The 17,620-nt window shown below is 42.9% G+C and overlaps 1 protein-coding gene across 1 annotated transcript in view; it reads right to left on the reverse strand.

The window, feature by feature from the left end:
- Nucleotides 1-17,620, reverse strand: part of SLC2A13 (solute carrier family 2 member 13) — a 59,123-nt gene that overhangs the window by 8,238 nt on the left and 33,265 nt on the right. Inside the window, exons 4-10 of the mRNA XM_068114067.2 lie at nucleotides 17,455-17,560; nucleotides 16,437-16,600; nucleotides 13,027-13,138; nucleotides 6,266-6,391; nucleotides 2,309-2,421; nucleotides 1,846-1,998; nucleotides 364-527 (exon numbers count right to left, since the gene is read on the reverse strand). Coding sequence (XP_067970168.1) covers nucleotides 364-527; nucleotides 1,846-1,998; nucleotides 2,309-2,421; nucleotides 6,266-6,391; nucleotides 13,027-13,138; nucleotides 16,437-16,600; nucleotides 17,455-17,560 — 938 coding nt within the window. The remainder of the gene's footprint in view (nucleotides 1-363; nucleotides 528-1,845; nucleotides 1,999-2,308; nucleotides 2,422-6,265; nucleotides 6,392-13,026; nucleotides 13,139-16,436; nucleotides 16,601-17,454; nucleotides 17,561-17,620) is intronic.

The raw sequence follows: 17,620 nt of genomic DNA on the forward strand, positions 1-17,620 counted from the left end.
TCTGAAGATAAGGTTCCCATCTGAAGAAGGTAGCTGGCAACATAACCACCCTATTAGAGTGCAATCTGCTGGATCTTCAAACAGCAGCCTTCCACCCAAATTATTGCAAATTGTGAAGTTCCAACTTTCAACCTTTCCTCGAAAATGTCCTTCAAAATGTCCTTTGAAAACCGGGCAACAATCCCAAAAACTAGAACAAAACTTGGGGACGTTGAAGCCTTCTTCACAATTTATCATCCACTTGAGCCAACAATGTATGCAGATAATGCAATCTCACCACTAACCATGCTGCCTGGCAACTTTATGGTTAGGTTATCCATCACAATGTGCCCAGTCCACCCCCAGAAGGTGACTGTAAGCTACCTGTGAACCTTCAGGATTGCTTTCCTCTCGCTTCCACAAAGAGCACAAGGAGAAGGAGAAGAGATGCTCAACTTGCTCCAGCGATCGTCCACGGGTCTCAGGGAGAGTCAGTGTGAGGAAAATAAATCCAAGGAAGGATAGCCCCAGGTAAAGAAAGAACACACCTGGAAGAAAAGAGGTGGTTTCATATATATTGACCAGAACAACATTTTAACATTTCTTTCAAGTGAAACAAAAGTCGAATAATTGAAATAAAATTATAACGAGGTACATAAGAACCATTAATTATAACGAGGTACATGTACCATTAAGCAGCAAATTAAACTTGAATTAATTTTTGTGGAAGCAGCCATGTCTTTTCCACAATATTATTTGTCAAACACCCATTTGACATCACGTGAATTTTAGCCAATTGTAGACAAGACATGGCTGCCTCCCCAAAAGTTACGACATCGATTTGATGTACCATACTCTTTACAGAGCGTTGGTGCTCCTAAAGCAGTTTATTGGCAAGTATTGTGCTTGGTGATTTGTCATTGCCTTCCCATCAGTGTTTATCCATGCTCTATCCTTTTAAATGCTGATCGTCAAGCAAGGAAGCAGCACATATTATTTTTAAGTCATTGGTATGACTCGGCCAGGGTATGAAGCACTGACCTCCCAGACTCGGCGCGGACGCTCTAATCATGATGCAACAGAGTCTGGTTACCTCGTTGAATTCACTATTTAATGAATTTTTTCACTTTTAATGAATTCACTCTCGTTGAATTTTTTTCACATACAAACTGAAACATACAACTTAGTAATTTAAGGTTTTTGAAATTTTACTTTGAAAACAATTTTACAAACAAGTACAGATACATTCAAAGTACACAGGCCCCATGCCAAATAAATAAATAACATATACAGCGTGACATTGCTGGGGTGCCTTTGGCGCCCAGCGATGCGGCCATGCAGCGCATCGAGATGGAATTATAGCAAAATTACTTCAAAGCAAAATTAGATATCGCCCGGACAAACAAAGAAAGAAAGAGAGAAAGAAACGGAGTGAAAACTGAGTACTCCCTTTCAGCGAGCGTCATCACCGGGCCCCCTTGGTGCCCGGTGATGACGTCATGCAGCGCCTGGAGATGGAATCGGAAAGGAGCGGTGTACAACAATAGGTTTTCCTTTGCAACTTGAGCAACAACTTTCCAAAAATGAAGGCCACAGTTAATTGTCAAGAAACCTTTTGTGGCTAGAATGCAAGCAAAGGTCAGGACTTGCATAATTCCAAATTACGAGATGGAATGTTAATAATCTTTGTGTACCATCATTTAATGAGGCTGCACACAGCAATGCAGTGGTCTAAAAGGCCAACAAATCACATCAGTACAACACAGACTTTTGCACTGTGAGAGAGAGAGAGAGGTCTTTAACCTCATAAAAAGTCACTAGAAATACAGAAGCAAAAGGGGCAAAGCATTATTTTTTAAGATTTACCAAAGTATGTGAGGTACTCGGCGAGATGGAGGAAGGTGAGGGAGACCACCACGTTGGAAAGCCAGTTGACAGTAGCAGATGCCGAGTTTCCAGTACCCCGAGCCCACAGTGGATAAATCTCTGCGTTTACAGTCCACGGCATAGAACCCATGCCTGTAACGGCCATCAAAGTCAAGAAAAGGTAAAGATGACAACCAAGTTATGTTTCTTTTGAAATTACATTTTTCAACTTGGATGATTAAACGAGGTAAAAGCGCCAAGTTTGAGAAGGCCTGAACAGCAAAGAGAACGGTTGTATCCTGAAACTGTAGTGAAACAGTGAAACAGTGAAACGCTATATAAAATAAATGTATTATTATTATTATTATTATTATTATTATAACAGATTGAATGACGTCAAAAAATAAACTGAAACAGTCTTTTATGAGAGCAATTGTGACTTTCACATTGCATTTTCGCTCACCTGGAGCAAATGCCAGGAGGTACAGCACGAGACCCAGTATAGCTAACCAAGCATCAGGTGTGGGGCAGTAGTTGTAAGCCCATTCGTAATGATTATCCGTTACATTACTGCACCTGTGTTGGAGGAGGTGGGTGAGAAGAGACAAAGAAACATATTTTGCACAAGGACACTTAAATGTGTCAAAGGAACTTCAGTTACATTTTATATTAATCATGAAAAAGCTGAACTGAGACTCAAAACAATGGAAGACTAGTCTTTGCTAAGGTGACTCGCACCTGTGTTAGAAGGCGTGTTAGAGTTGGACGATGGATTTTATCAACTGAAAGCCAATAAGAGTAGGATAATTGCCTTTCACTCAATGAGGAAGGGCTAATGCTTGAAACATCAAGCACATCTCACACTAGTTATCACTATCTTATCGGTTTCATGTAAATAAAATCCATTTTGAGTCTAAAGTTAAGAAAGCCCAATGATATAGGTCCCGCATAACAAAGATGTTTCATCAAAAGCAGTTTCAACTTCACATCACAACTCCCAGTGTGTACCCTGGATAAGAATAGGTACGCCGTATCCCTGCGTGTCGTAAGAGGCGACTAAGAGGGTTGGCGTCAGGAAGGGCATCCGGCCATAAAAACATTGCCTCAAAAAGATAACCATGACAATTACAACTACATGTGGGCAGGGTACAGCCCGAAGTGGAGATCGGTTTCTGAGGTTTGGGACATGGAATGTAGGGACAATGACAGGGAGATCAGGAGAAGTGGTGGAAGTATTGGTCAGAAGAAGAGTGGACATATGTTGTGTGCAAGAGACGAGATGGAAGGGAAGTGGTGTGAGAATGGTGAAGGGTAGGCAGGGACAGAAATACAAGTTTGTGTGGCAAGGGTGCCTGGAGGGCGTGAATGGTGTTGGTGTCCTGTTTTCTGAGGAGTTTGTAGACAGTGTGGGGAGTGTGACTAGAGTGAGTGATTGGTTGATGATGGTGAAAATGATGATTGGAAAGCTCTTGGTGAACGTCATCTCGGGATATGCTCCGCAGGTTGGTCGAAGCGATGAAGAGAAGGACAAGTTCTGGTGTGCGATAGAGAAGCTGATGGAAAACGTGAAAGATGAGGAAGTTGTTGTGGTAGGAGGAGACCTAAATGGACATGTGGGAAGGAGTATGGATGGTTTTGACAGAGTTCATGGGGGTTACGGATATGGTGTGAGAAATGGAGAAGGTGAAAGGATTTTAGAGTTTGCTGATGGAGCTGATTTGTTGATTTGTAATACTCAGTTCCAGAAAGAGGATAATAAGCTTGTTACATACACGTCAGGTGGGTCGACGACAACCGTTGACTACCTGATGGTGCGTAGGCGAGATAGGGGGCACCTCCGGGACACAAAGGTGATCCCGGGGGAGGAGGCTGTTTCACAGCACCACTTGGTTGTCTGCGACGTAAGGGTGAAAGGTGCGAGGAGAGCTCGGCGGGTGAAGTACCAACCGAGAATGAAGGTGTGGAGGTTGAAAGAGGTGACAGTAAGGGAGGCATTAAAAGAGAGGCTGAGTAGGGTCGAGGATGATGTGGTTGAGCTTGAAAGTGGTTGGATGTCAATGAAAGCTAGTCTGTTGGGAGCCGTTGGTGAGGTATGTGGATGGACAAAAGGACCACCGAGGCACTCGGAAACATGGTGGTGAGATGATGAAGTTGGAAAGAGGATTGACGAGAAGAGGAAGAAGTTCAAGGAGTGGCAGAAGGCGAAGGGTACGGGAGCAGAAACAGCAGAGCATGAAAGTTATAAGGCAGCCAGGAAGGCTGCAAAGAAAGAGGTAGCAAAGGCGCAGGAGGCATGTAGGAAAATGTTCGGAGAACGCTTGGATTCGGAAGAGGGTCAGAAAGCAGTATTCAGGATTGCAAAGCAGATAGCGAAAGAGAGGTGTGATGTGATGGGGATGAGTTGCTTGAAGGATGAAGTGGGACAAATCGTTGTCAACCCAGATGGAATTAAAGGAAGATGGAAAAGATATATGGAAATGCTGTTGAATACAGAGAATGAATGGGATGGCAACAAAGAGAGTAACCCAGTTTTAGGACCGGCAGAGAAGATAACTGAGAAGGAAGTTGAGGAAGCGATAAAAGCAATGAAGGGTAGCAAAGCGGGAGGGCCGACGGGAGTTGTGGGAGATATGTTGAAGGCAGCAGGAAGTTGGGGTGTGAAGAGAATGACAGAGATCTGTAATCTGGTGGTGAAAGAAGGCCGCATTCCAGTGGATTGGGAACTGAGTACCCTCGTCCCTCTATACAAGGGGAAAGGTGACCCTCTGGAGTGTGGCTCGTACCGAGCGATAAAGTTATTGGAGCATGGAATGAAGGTATTGGAAACTGTGTTGGAGAGGAGGATAAGGAAGAAAGTGAAGATCGACGAAATGCAGTTTGGATTCATGCCAGGAAGAGGAACGACAGACGCGCTTTTCATTGTGAGGCAGTTGCAGGACAAGTACATGGAGAAGAGGAAGAAGTTGTTTCTTGGGTTTGTTGATCTGGAGAAAGCATTCGATCGGGTTCCACGCAAAGTATTGACATGGGCATTGAGGAAGTTAGGAGTGGAGGAATGGTTGATCAGAGTAGTGATGGCAATGTAAAAAGAGCACGCACAGCTGTAAGGACGAAGGACGGGAACAGTGGTGAGTTTGAGGTGCAGGTGGGAGTGCATCAGGGGTCGGTACAAAGTCCACTACTATTTGTAGCTGTGATGGAGGTGCTGGCTCAGAACGTAAAGGAGGGTTTACCGTGGGAGTTGTTGTATGCAGATGATCTGGTGTTGATTGCAGAAAGTATGGATGGACTGAAGGAAAAGATGAACACGTGGAAGGAATGTATGGAGACAAAAGGTCTGAAGGTGAATATCGGAAAGACGAAGGTGATGGCAAGTGGTAAAGCATGTGGTGAGGTGGAAAGAACTGGGAAGTCGCCCTGTGCTGTGTGTAGGAAGGGTGTCGGAGTGAACTCCATTCAGTGTACAATGTGCGCTGAGTGGGTTCATCAAAAATGTACTGGTCTGAGAGGGTCATTAACCAGTGTGGCAGCTACATTCAAATGTAAGGTGTGCACAGAGGGAGCTGCAGATGGAGGAAATGTTGAGTTGGATCTTGGAGACGGCGTGAAGCTGGAAGGTGTGAAAACATTTTGCTACCTCGGAGACATGCTGAATGGAGAAGGTGGATCAAACTCGGCAACGGTTGCTCGAGTGAGATGTGCATGGAAGAAGTTTAGGGAATTGAGTGGCGTGCTGATGATGAGGGGAGTGTCGTTGAAGCTGAAGGGAAAGGTGCATGCTGCATGTGTGAGAAGTGTTATGATTTATGGGAGCGAGACATGGGTAATGAACGCAGAGCAGCAACGAAGGTTGGAAAGGGTGGAAATGTGAATGGTTCGACGGATGTGCGGAGTATCGTTGAGAGAGAGGAAGACAAATGATGAATTGCGAAAGATGATGGGAATAGAGCCTGTGATTGATGCTGTGAAGAGGAACAGGTTGAGATGGTTTCGTCATGTGTTGAGGAAGGATGAAAGTGACTGGTTGAGAAGAGTGATGGAAATGAATGTAGAAGGAAGTAGAAGACGGGGAAGACCGAGAAAGACTTGGCTAAAGATGGTGGAAGAAGAAATGCAGGCAAGGGGGTTAACAAGGAGAGATGCAGAAAATAGGGCAAAATGGAGAAGATTGTCATGGGGACCGCAAGGCTAACCCCCGCTCTAGCAGGGAAAATGGCCTTTTAAAATGCATGTTGTTGTTGTTGTATCACAATAAACCTCCATGTTCGTTGGCGCACACTTCAGATTAACACATTTTGATTTTTTTTCATTCAATTAAAAAAAATAAAAAATGAAGCTGTCAAGCAGATAAGTGAAAATCTCTACTCGAGTTGGTTTCCAGATTTACCTCCCGGGGAAGATCTCTAGTTTCCAGCCTTACCTCCCAGAGATGGCTTCCTCAGTACCATCCTCTTTCGCTGGGTCACAGTAACCAAAGATAGCCCCGGAAAAATTATGGGAATAACAATATCCGCAAGCTGGGTTCTGCATACAAGGATCACAGATCCTGGAATGGGTGACACCAGGGTTTTGATTGAAGAGGAGGAAATAAGTCTCAGGAGAAAGAAAAGCATAAAAAGACAGTATTTGTACACTGCTATACAAAGGTCTTCAACATTTTGCATTTTTATACTCTGATTAATCTGCATAATTAAACTAAAACTTTGCGTTCAATGTAAATTCAATAAAATCTTATTCAAATAACAAAATGTATACACAATATCTACAAAATAAAAATGAAAAACATGATAGGTCGGTGCTCGTTTGTCATCAACTGCAATGTGTACTGTATAGCGCCACCCAATGGTGGTGAGAGCGGGTATTACAAGTAAGTTGTGGAGGTTATTTTCAATTTAACATTGTGCAGGCACCATAGTGCAAGTGCTTGACCGAGCCCCGCCATTGGCAAGGGGTATTACTTTCACGTAGGGATTGGGCGTTTCATAACATTCAGAAACAACTATATGGCAATCTTCTACTGAAATTTTACTCGCCTCTAAGCTGTCTAGCCTGGGTTTGAATCCCGACCCAGCTATAAACTGTCATCCCAGTGTTTCACAGGCAGGGCGATTCATAAACGTGTGTGCCGTCCTTCAGATGGACGTTACATGGGTCCCAGTGTTCGTTGGTGCGCATTAAATATCCCAAGGTGTCCTTCACGAAGAGTAGGTGAGCTATCGCTGGCACCATGGCCAAATCCAAAACATCCTACCCAACCAGCAGAGGCCAATGCATCAAGCGGCACAACTGCGCCCTCAGCCAATGATGCTTCCCTGGAAACTTGTGCTGAATACGAACGAATGAACTGAATGTTTAGCAATTTTTTAAAGCTAACTGTTTATCCTGTTAGATATGTATTCTGCAGTAATAAAAGTTGACTTTTAACTTTATGGATGTGTATAAAGGAACACCTCATGTTAATGATGAGCAAAACCTGACAGTTAGTTATCAATTAGATTTGTTTGGTAAATGTGATGTATTTGCTAATACAACACTTCATATTAGTTGTTCATGTGCAGTTTACTTTGAGTTGTGATCACAATGTATTGAAGATTCTGATCAATGTGAATTAAACATTGCTAAATGACAACGTTGGATTCTTCTCACCCAAACAAAGCTGGATTAACAAGCATTCTGAGTATTGCGCTGCAATACATGTCCCCTACCAAAGTTCAAAGTGCCATAACTTTGTCAAAAATGATCGAATATGCAAATTTATGCACGGTTGATGCTGGTTTTCAAACTTGATCTGAAGTATGCTGAGACACGTGTGTCACGCCTCGCCTCATTGATAAGCCCGCAAGGTCGCTCCGTGGAGCGGCCTGCACGTATTGCACTGTGTGAATTATATAATTACCAACTCACGGTCTGAGGTACTAGCGATTTAAGAGATACCCATTTTTAAAATATTTTCGTTTAATTAACGATATCTGCCAAACCACGTGACCTATCGCAAATTCCAAAAGGACATTTTAGTAGACTGACATGCTGAACAGATCTGTGAAGTTTCCCCTCGATTGGATCAAAAATGAGGGAGGGGCTCGGTTTTAAAGGTTCATGCTTAAAAACGTCATAACTCTGAAACCATGTGACGCATGACGTCATGCTCGCTGACTTTTTTGTTCGTCATGGGTATGTGATTCTGCCTGCAAAGTTTGGCCTCGATCTGTTCAGCCGTTGCAGAGAAAAACGGGTTTTCGTGTTTTCACGAAAAAATATGGCGGCCGAACCACGTGACCTGTGACATCATAATTACCATTAAAATATTCTACAGAACAAGTCCCTCCTACGGTGAAAATTTGATCTCAATCGGTCCAATTATTGCAGAGAAAATGTTTTTTAAAGGAAATTAAAACTTAAAATGGCACCAAGTTAAGGATCATCAGAATTATCAGAATTACCAAAGTTCAAAGTGCCATAACTTTGTCGAAAATGATCGAAACGTCGTGAAGTTCGAACTTGATCTGTACCTTATCATGAGGAAACCATGTGCCAAGTTTGAAATCATTAGCATTAAGCGTTTAGAAAAAAAGTCCGGAAAGCTGTTCTTTGCGTGACGGACTGACGGACTGACAGACGGAGGGACGGCGTGCAAAGCTATAGTCCCCTCCGGTGTACACCGGTAGGGGACTAATAACAGTCAACACTGTTACCCCACACAAGCGGAGCAAAAAATGGGGTTTAGCAATTAGTTCATGTCCGTCTGTCCATCTTATCAGTTTATGATCGTCAGTTTATGATTGAGGAACAACTTACTCAAATTGAATACAGTCGGACCCCGCTATTCGCGGGGGATTCATTCCTCGAAAATGCCACGAATTGCGAAACCGCGAATGGGGGGGGGGGGGGGGGTGGGGGGGGATTGTTTCAATGGAAAGGGGGGGATTGGTTCCCGAATTGCGAAAATCCGCGAATGTTGAGGAACAAAATGCAAATGGCAAGGCAAAATCCGCAAATGGTCGACGATAATCCACGAATGTCGATGAAAATCCGCGAATGCATGCCGTGCCATTGTTTCAATGGGGGAAAAGGGAGAGAGCTAATTGCACCAATAGCTACAGTGGTGTTTTCATTCTGTACAGTAACTCGCGGGGATGACGTATTTGTTATGCAGCTGCTGGGATAACCTGTGAAACTGTTCACAGTGTGAATGACGGGATATCCCCTGAAACATTGTTTACATGTGAATGACGAGGGATATCATGTGAAGCTGTTCACAGTGTGAATGACGGGATATCCCACAAAAGCCATAAAAATGCAAAGCACAGCACCGCGAATGTAGAAGCATGTCATGCTCGCTGCTCATAGAAGATGTTTATTGTGTCTATCCAGCTACTTTGTGTGTGGCTGGTGAAAGATGGGTTTTATAAATGTGTCATGCTCGTGGTTCGTGAAAAAAAAAGTTGCGCCTGGGAAAAACCACGAATACACAGGACATAGAGAAGCAGGTCGCACTTTATCAACCGTGAACACGCGGAACTCGCGAATAGCGGAATAGTGAATAGCAGGGTCCGACTATTATATTTTGAAAACGAATCAGAAGACAAATCTGCCGTTGAACAGTCGTTGTTTCTGAATTCGTCCCGAATCCACATGCGCAGAGAGGAGTGAAATAATATTTTTACTCTGCCTGTCTGGCACGCAAACAAAATTGAAAATCATTCCAAACAGGAAACTTAATGATTTTAGGGGCATTATAAATGACACAAACAACAGGCACGAGGAACTAATGTAACGTGTTTGATGGGGTGATGTAATAGACATTGGGTAAAATGGCAGTGAAACGCAGAATCAATACATTTATACACCATTAAACCTCTTAAACCCTTTATTAGTCCCCTACCGGTGTACACCGGAGGGGACTATAGGTTTGCACGCCGTCCCTCCGTCAGTCTGTCAGTCCGTCACGCAAAGAACAGTTTTCTGGACTTTTTTTCTAAACGCTTAACGCTAATGATTTCAAACTTGGCAAATGGGTTCCTCATGATAAGTTACAGATCGAGTTCGAACTTCACGACGTTTCGATCATTTTTGACAAAGTTATTGCACTTTGAACTTTGGTAATTCTGATAATTCTGATGATCCTTAACTCAGTGCCATTTTAAGTTTTAATTTCCTTTAAAAACCAATTTCTCTGCAATAATAGGACCGATTGAGATCAAATTTTCACCATATGATGGACTCGGTCTGTAGAATATTTTAATGGTAATTATGACGTCACAGGTCACGTGGTTCGGTCGCCATATTGTTTTTCGTGAAAACACGAAAACCCCTTTTTCTCTGCAACGGCTGAACAGATCGAGGCCAAACTTTGCAGGCAGAATCGCATATCCATGACGAACAAAAAAGTCAGTGAGCATGACGTCATGCATCACATGGTTTCAGAGTTATGGCGTTTTTAAGCATAAACCTTTAAAACCGAGCTCCTCCCTCATTTTTGATCCAATCGAGGGGAAACTTCACAGATCTGTTCAGCACTAAAATGTTCTTTTGGAATTTGCGATAGGTCACGTGGTTTGGCAGATATCGTTAATTAAACGAAAATATTTTTTTAAATGGATATCTCTTGTTTATTCCAGAGTTCTCCTCAAGCCGCACTGCGTGTCCTCAGCCTCGTCTCGCAAACGTCAACAGCACGACACAGCACGCGCTTTCGGGAGGGGCGGAGCCAAGCCGAGCAACATATATATACACATCGATCATTGATCGTGAACCGGAAAATATAATAAATTACTGATGGTTTCAGAGTTATGACGTTTTTAAGCATGAACCTTTAAAACCGAGCCCCTCCCTCATTTTTTATACAATCGAGGGGAAACTTCACAAATCTGTTCAGCATGTCAGTCTACTAAAATGTCCTTTTGGAATTTGCAATAGGGCACGTGGTTTGGCAGATATCGTTAATTAAACGAAAATATTTTTTTTAAATGGATATCTCTTGAATCGCTAGTACTTCAGACCGTGAGTTGGTAATAATTTATATAATTCACACAGTGCAATACATGCAGGCTGCTCCACGGAGCGACCTTGCGGGCTTATCAACGAGGCGAGGCGTGACACACGTGTCTCAGCATACCTCAGATCAAGTTTGAAAACCAGCATCAACCGTGCATACATTTGCATATTCGATCATTTTTGACAAAGATATGGCACTTTGAACTTTGGTAGGGGACATGTATTGCAGCGCAATACTCAGAATGCTTGTTTAAATTTAATTTTACACTTGAACATTAGAACACAAATCGCCTTTATAATACTTCAAAGAATCTCCAATTTTACAGTACTTGGATTTGTTCTATCGGGCGGCGCATGCAATACGAGACATCAAGCGATCCACCAAGCACACTTGGGAAGTGGGCGTGGCATGCGAGATGGTGCAGTATCGGTGTGAAGAAGAGGCCGCCAATATAGCTATGTATGATGCTGATTGAAGCTGCGTTCTATGGTAATCAATAAAGCCTCCATCTACTAAACTGTGACTGAACGACGTCGTCTTATTACAATGTACAATGTATAAGGGTGGTGTATGAGACTACTTCATTAGCTCTAAACATCTGGATTTTTTTTAAATGATTTTTTAAATCTTAATTTTATTAAAACTGAAGTATTTACTTGAACACTGCATAGGACATCGTGTTCTATGAACTCTCTAGTTATAATAGTAGAAAACACTGGTGGAGGCTTGGAGTAAATTGATGCTCATCACATCCATATATTGAAAATCTTGAATGCATCTCAGACTTGCACAGCAGCAAATAAATAATGCTTTCAGATTAGTTAAGATTATGAATTACCTCTGCCACCAAAGGTGGAAGGAGGTTATGCTTTCACCCCTTTCTGTCTGTCTGTCTGTCTGTCTGATTTTCTGTTTGTGAACAAGATATCTCAAAAAGTTGTGGACGGATTTGGACGAAATTTGCCAGAGAGGTAACGTATGTGACAATAACGAAATGATTCGATTTTGGTGAAGATCTGGATTCGGATCCGGCTACAATAATTTTTAAAGTGATTCTTCACCATTGGGAGATAGGGCCAAAAACGATACATAGCAGGATATCTCAAAAAGTTGTGGATGGATTTGGACGAAACTTCGTGGACAGGTTGTGTGTGTGACAAGGAAGAATAGATTCGATTTTGGTGAAGATCTGAATATGGATTCGGATATGATAATTATATAAAGCCTGGTGTTGGCTTAGCGGTTAGGGTGCCGGCTTGGGATCCTAGGATCCTGGGTTCGAATCCCGGTCAATCGCTGAATTAACGCCAGGGGGGTTGACTCAGCCTGTCATCCTTCCGTCGGCAAATTGAGTACCAGCTTGCTGGGATGAATGATCACGGTGTGTACCCCAATTTAGAATAGGTACACCGTATCCCTGCGCATCGTAAGAGCGTGACCAAGGGTTGGCGTCAGGAAGGGCATCCGGCCATAAAAACATTGCCTCAAACAGGGAACCATGATCGTCATGGGGCCCGCAAGGCTAACCCCCGCTCTAGCGGGGAAAATGGCCTTAAAACGATCATTCATTCACATGATAATTATATAATTTTAAAGTGATTCTTCACCATTGGGAGATAGGGCCAAAAACGATACATAGCTGGATGTCTCAAAAAGTTGTGGACGGGTTTGGACGAAACTTGGTGGACAGGTTGTGTATGTGACAAGGAAGAATCGATTCGATTTTGGTGAAGATCTGAATATGGATTCGGATATGATAATTATTTAATTTTAAAGTGATTCTTCACCATTGAGTGATGGGGCTAAAACCAACATATAGCAGAATATCTCAAAGTTATGGACGGATTTGGACGAAACTTGTTGGACAGGTTGTGTGTGTGACAAGGAAGAAACGATTTAATTCTCGTGAAGATCCGGATTCGGATCCAACTACGAGAATTTTTTAAAGTGATTCTTCACCATTGGGAGATCGGGCCAAAAACGATACATAGCAGGATATCTCAAAAAGTTGTGGACAGATGATTTTGATTAAATGCGATTCTGTGTTGTGATTTTCTGGTCTACTCTGGGATACAAAACATAAACTGTTCACCTGGTGGAGGTATGCTCTCTACTGAGTGCTGTTCTAATTCATAATGAGCTTTGTCTGGAAATTGTGGGTACACAGAACATAGATAAAAATTTACTTGTATTGAGAGCAGGGTGAGGCTGCCAAAGGAGTGGAAAATGACACCGGAGGGGATGATAATGCAGCAAACAAGAAAGCAAAACCAAGCACCAGCAGGCCAAACATGGTTCCTGCAAAGAGAAAATAGTACAGGGAGGAGGAAATGGGCATCAATAAGGAAAATTGGGATTAATTCACGACAGAGGGAGATGGAACTTGCAATGTGTGGATATTGACAAATAATGACAGATTTGACTGTTGTACCGAGAGCTGAAGCAAACATTATTTTACACTCATTTTTCATCTACTGGAAACACGAGCCCCCGTAAGGGAGTGGCCAGGGAGTGAGGGGAGGGAGGGGAGGGGGGGGGACAGAGTAGCACTTAGAGGCCCCAAATTTTAGGTGTAGGTACTGCAGAATCTGGGCAAGGTCTTAAATCTACCAGACGTTGGCCTTAACATCCATTTTGAGGCAAAAGGCCGCTATAAAGCATATATTGGGATGTGGGATCAGGCACTGCTGCCATTGATCAGCAGGCAAACGGTAAGCACCATGATGGCAATAACTTCATAGCTTTTCAATGTCCACCACGTCCCAAAACCACCGCCGGGAAAAAGCTCACCCAGTCAGGCAGCACCGGGTATAACCCTTCCCCTCCTCCCCCACATCCCCGGACAGTGCCAGGTAGCCCCTGCCGGTTATTAACATTATTATTTTGTAATAACGTTAATATTATGATTATGCTGTTATCATAATTGCTGATGTACCATTTTGAATGGAAAATGTCCTCCGAAGGTGAAATACTCGATGTCCTGCTTCGTTTTTGTGTGACTGGCAAACCCTCCCATCTACTTTCTTTACAATCCTCTTGAGAAAGTTCAGTCGTTCAAATTCCTGGGTCTCACTATCAGCCATGATGTTTCTTGGGCAAACCACATTTCATAGTTGGCCTCCAAAGCCAGCCGCCGACTGGGAACAAAGCCCTTCCTTAGCACACCTGAACTTCTATTTACGACAAGGCTTTTATCCACAGCAAGATGGGGGTACTGCTCTCCTTTGCCTCACATATTGCTCAGGCTGATGCCGTGGAAACCAAGGCCGTTAAAATTATCGGAACCTCCCGTGATGAAGCAGAGTCTATGGGCCGATCACTTTGTCAACACAGACAGGTCGGTGGTCTCTCTGTCTTCTTTATAGTCTTGTACCCTATGCTCTTTCCATACTTTATCCCCACAATGTATCTGTAGGGTTCACAAAGTTCACCCTCAACCGCCTTCAAGTAAAACTACCCAAATCCAGGATCACTGCTCACCTCCACTCATTTGTTCCTCTTTTTACCACCTGTGGAATCAACTTCCACATCCTCTTCAATCTCATTCTTCCCTCCAGATCTTCAAGAAAGTTGTTCACCAACATCTCAGATCATCCCAAATCCCAAACCATGACATTTTTCCAAACTATTTAACCACCTCCTTCTCACCACACTCCAATCGCTCCTCCTTCCAAGCTTCCAGTTTTCCCTCCTGAGAGTTTCCTTCCGTTTCCATCTCGTCTACCCCTTGCCTCCTCTCCTGGCCCCCATTTCTACCCACACCCTTTGTTTGTCCAAATCTCCCTCTATCCTAGCCTTCAACTCTGCTGTTGGTGTTTCCCCCTTCCCTTTTCTGTTCCTTTTTGACCTGTAAAGTCCTGATCTGTTCAGTGTACTACCTCTTCCATGAGCTTCAATTATGTATAACAACAACAAAAATCAAATCAACAAAAATCAAAAATCAATCAACAACAACAACAAGGATCCTGGGTTCGAATCTCGGTCGATCGCTGAATTAACGCCAGGGGGGTTGACTCAGCCTGTCATCCTTCCGAGGTCGGCTAATTTGAGTACCAGTTCACTGGTAATTCCCTGTTTGTCGTTAAAGGCGGCAAAAAGGGTTGGCGTCAGGAAGGGCATCCGGCCGTAAAACATTGCTTCAAAAAGGGGACCGAAAAACAACAACAACCACGGTTCCCGAAAAAGGCCAATCCCCGCGAATGGCCTCTAAAGGTGGTTTTTTTTTTTTTTTATAACAACAAAAAACCCGCATAAATATAATTGTGGAGGTGACAGTGTTCCCAGCTGTATAGTACCAGAGGAAATGACATCTGTGAATTTCTGCCATTTGTTCGATAATAATAGGCAAATGGAAAGATTTTGTGCATACAACAAACCCACACATAAGATAACCCAGGTCGAAAATCCCATAGAAAACCAAAAGGACAAATCCCATAGGAAATTGGACCATGACGATCTACTGGTTCCAATAAGGAAAGTGAAATACTGGAGCAGTAGAAAATACCAATAAAACACCAGTAGGTCATTGGGACCAGTAGGAGACCAATAGAATACCAATGTATGAATGAACAAGATTGAAAATAACCAATTGAGATATTTGGGAAAATTACATGCCCGGACTGGGAATTGAACCCTTGTCCGCTGGTGAAATGTACCAGTGGTCTGCCATCTGAGCCATCTGGCTAATTTATAAAGAACATAATTAAAGTATTCTGGTTGGTCTTTGGGTTTCAGACCAGTTGCATCTAATGGTTTCTATTGGCTTCAACCGCATATTGATAGGTTTCTACTGGAAACACTACTGGTTCCTGTAGAAACCAATAGAAAACCGTGATTTCCAATTGAGACCCATAGAAATGGTCTATGTTGGTTTCTATGGAATGTTCGACTTGCAAAGTACAAATGCTCTACACCTTCTTCTTGATGTAATATATACACATTTAAAAGCAGCGTGGAAGCCGAGAATGGGGTTTCTGGTGGAACTGTACCACGTGGAATGGAATACCAAGCCAATGAATACCAACCTGTTCAACACTGCATTCAACATTTAACCCACAGCATTTCACCCCTGACTATCTCTTCTCCTTCTCCTTCTCCTTCTCCTTCCTTTTGCTTTGATTATTTACCTGTTGATTTTTGTCTTTTTGCACTTGTTTTTTTGTACTCTGTCAAAGCGTCTTTGGGCTTCTTGAAAAGCGCTATATAAAATAAATGTATTATTATTCTATTATTAATGAATGCTGTCATACATTGCACATATCCACAAGGTGTTATGTGAACTTTTTCAATTCTAGAATGTTGGCGTTTCAGCAATACGTGATGGCAAGGCCATAAAACACAACAATGCCAATAGCAGCATAAAGTATAGAATTAAAGATGCAGCTCTCCTCAAGCAATGAGGATCAGAACTTGATCTCATAAATCCAGGCACCAAATGGTCCAGAAACAGTCCCACAAAGTGATGCATTCATGCATAACAGCGATAGCGATGTAAAATGGTGTGAAAAGCAAAACACTGTTGATTATGAACTTGCTCTTCCATGAGCCTCAGCTTCGTATACAAAAAAGGAGCAATATACAGTGTAATGCTACACACCGGCTAGACTGCCAAGGGTGAGAACACGACGACCCACTCTCTCCACGAGCCAGACACCTAATATAGAACCAAGAAAATTTGTGAAGGCCACGCCTGCAGCTATCCAGATCGCACGGGAATTTTCTCGCACTCCTGCCATCTGGATGATCGTTGCACTGTAGTACCTGTTCATACAAAGAACAAAAGATTTAGGGAAAACAAGTTACATTGCAGTACATGATCCAGATATACCAAAGCTAAAATGACAATTTCCACATGTAAACTCATGATGTTGGGACACCTATAAAGACAATTCTTTTTGTTACGATTGATAGGATGGGGCAACAAAATATGCCCTATCGCATGACCTGGTATTTGTCCTTCAATTGCCCAATGCATCTCCATAAAGTCAGTCTGGTTCATCAATCCGAGTCTCTTAAGGTGATGGTGGAACAACTACCACCATCCACCAACACCACCAGCATGGCATTTCTGAGACTCAAAAACCACAAATTTGGCGAGTTTTGAGACTGAAAACGCAGAAGTCCAGCAGTTTTAGAGATTCAAAATGCACAAGACTGGATAGTTTTGAGACAAAACACACAAGCATGGTGGGGTTCAAGACAAAACGCATAGATCTAGCAAGTTTCGAGACAAAACACACAAATCTAGCGGTTTTGAGACTCAGAAACACGAGTATGGATAGTTTTGAGACAAAACGCACAAGTTGAGTGGGTTTTGAGACTCAAAACATACAAAGCTCTCAAAGGTTCGTGTCTTTAAATTGCACAAACTGTCACGGAGGCTTGGAAGGTGTGTGTGTGTGTGTGTGTGTGTGTGTGTGTGTGTGTGTGTGTGTGTGTGTGTGTGTGTGTGTGTGCATTGTCATGTGTAATTCCTAATTCAAAATCAAGTGCTGTGTTTGTGAAGGGTGTCTAGAAGCATTTCCCCAATGTATGAAACTTTTAAAATCATCTTGTATGATAAGGAGCTATACAATAATAGTGCGTGTGTGCAGTGCTTATACACGTAATCTCACATAACAGTATTGATTCCACAAAATTGCTGGATGAGTTGGAAGGAGCAGCCCAAAATAAGAGCACGACGGGTTGGCTTATGTTGTAGCATCTCAGACAGGACCTTGCCTAAAGAAGGAAGGGGCGGGTTGGGGAGGCAAATGAGACAAACAGACAAGGAATCAAACA

This window comes from Myxine glutinosa, chromosome 4, assembly GCF_964187855.1.
Source record: "Myxine glutinosa chromosome 4, kmMyxGlut1.1, whole genome shotgun sequence".
NCBI lineage: Eukaryota > Metazoa > Chordata > Myxini > Myxiniformes > Myxinidae > Myxine > Myxine glutinosa.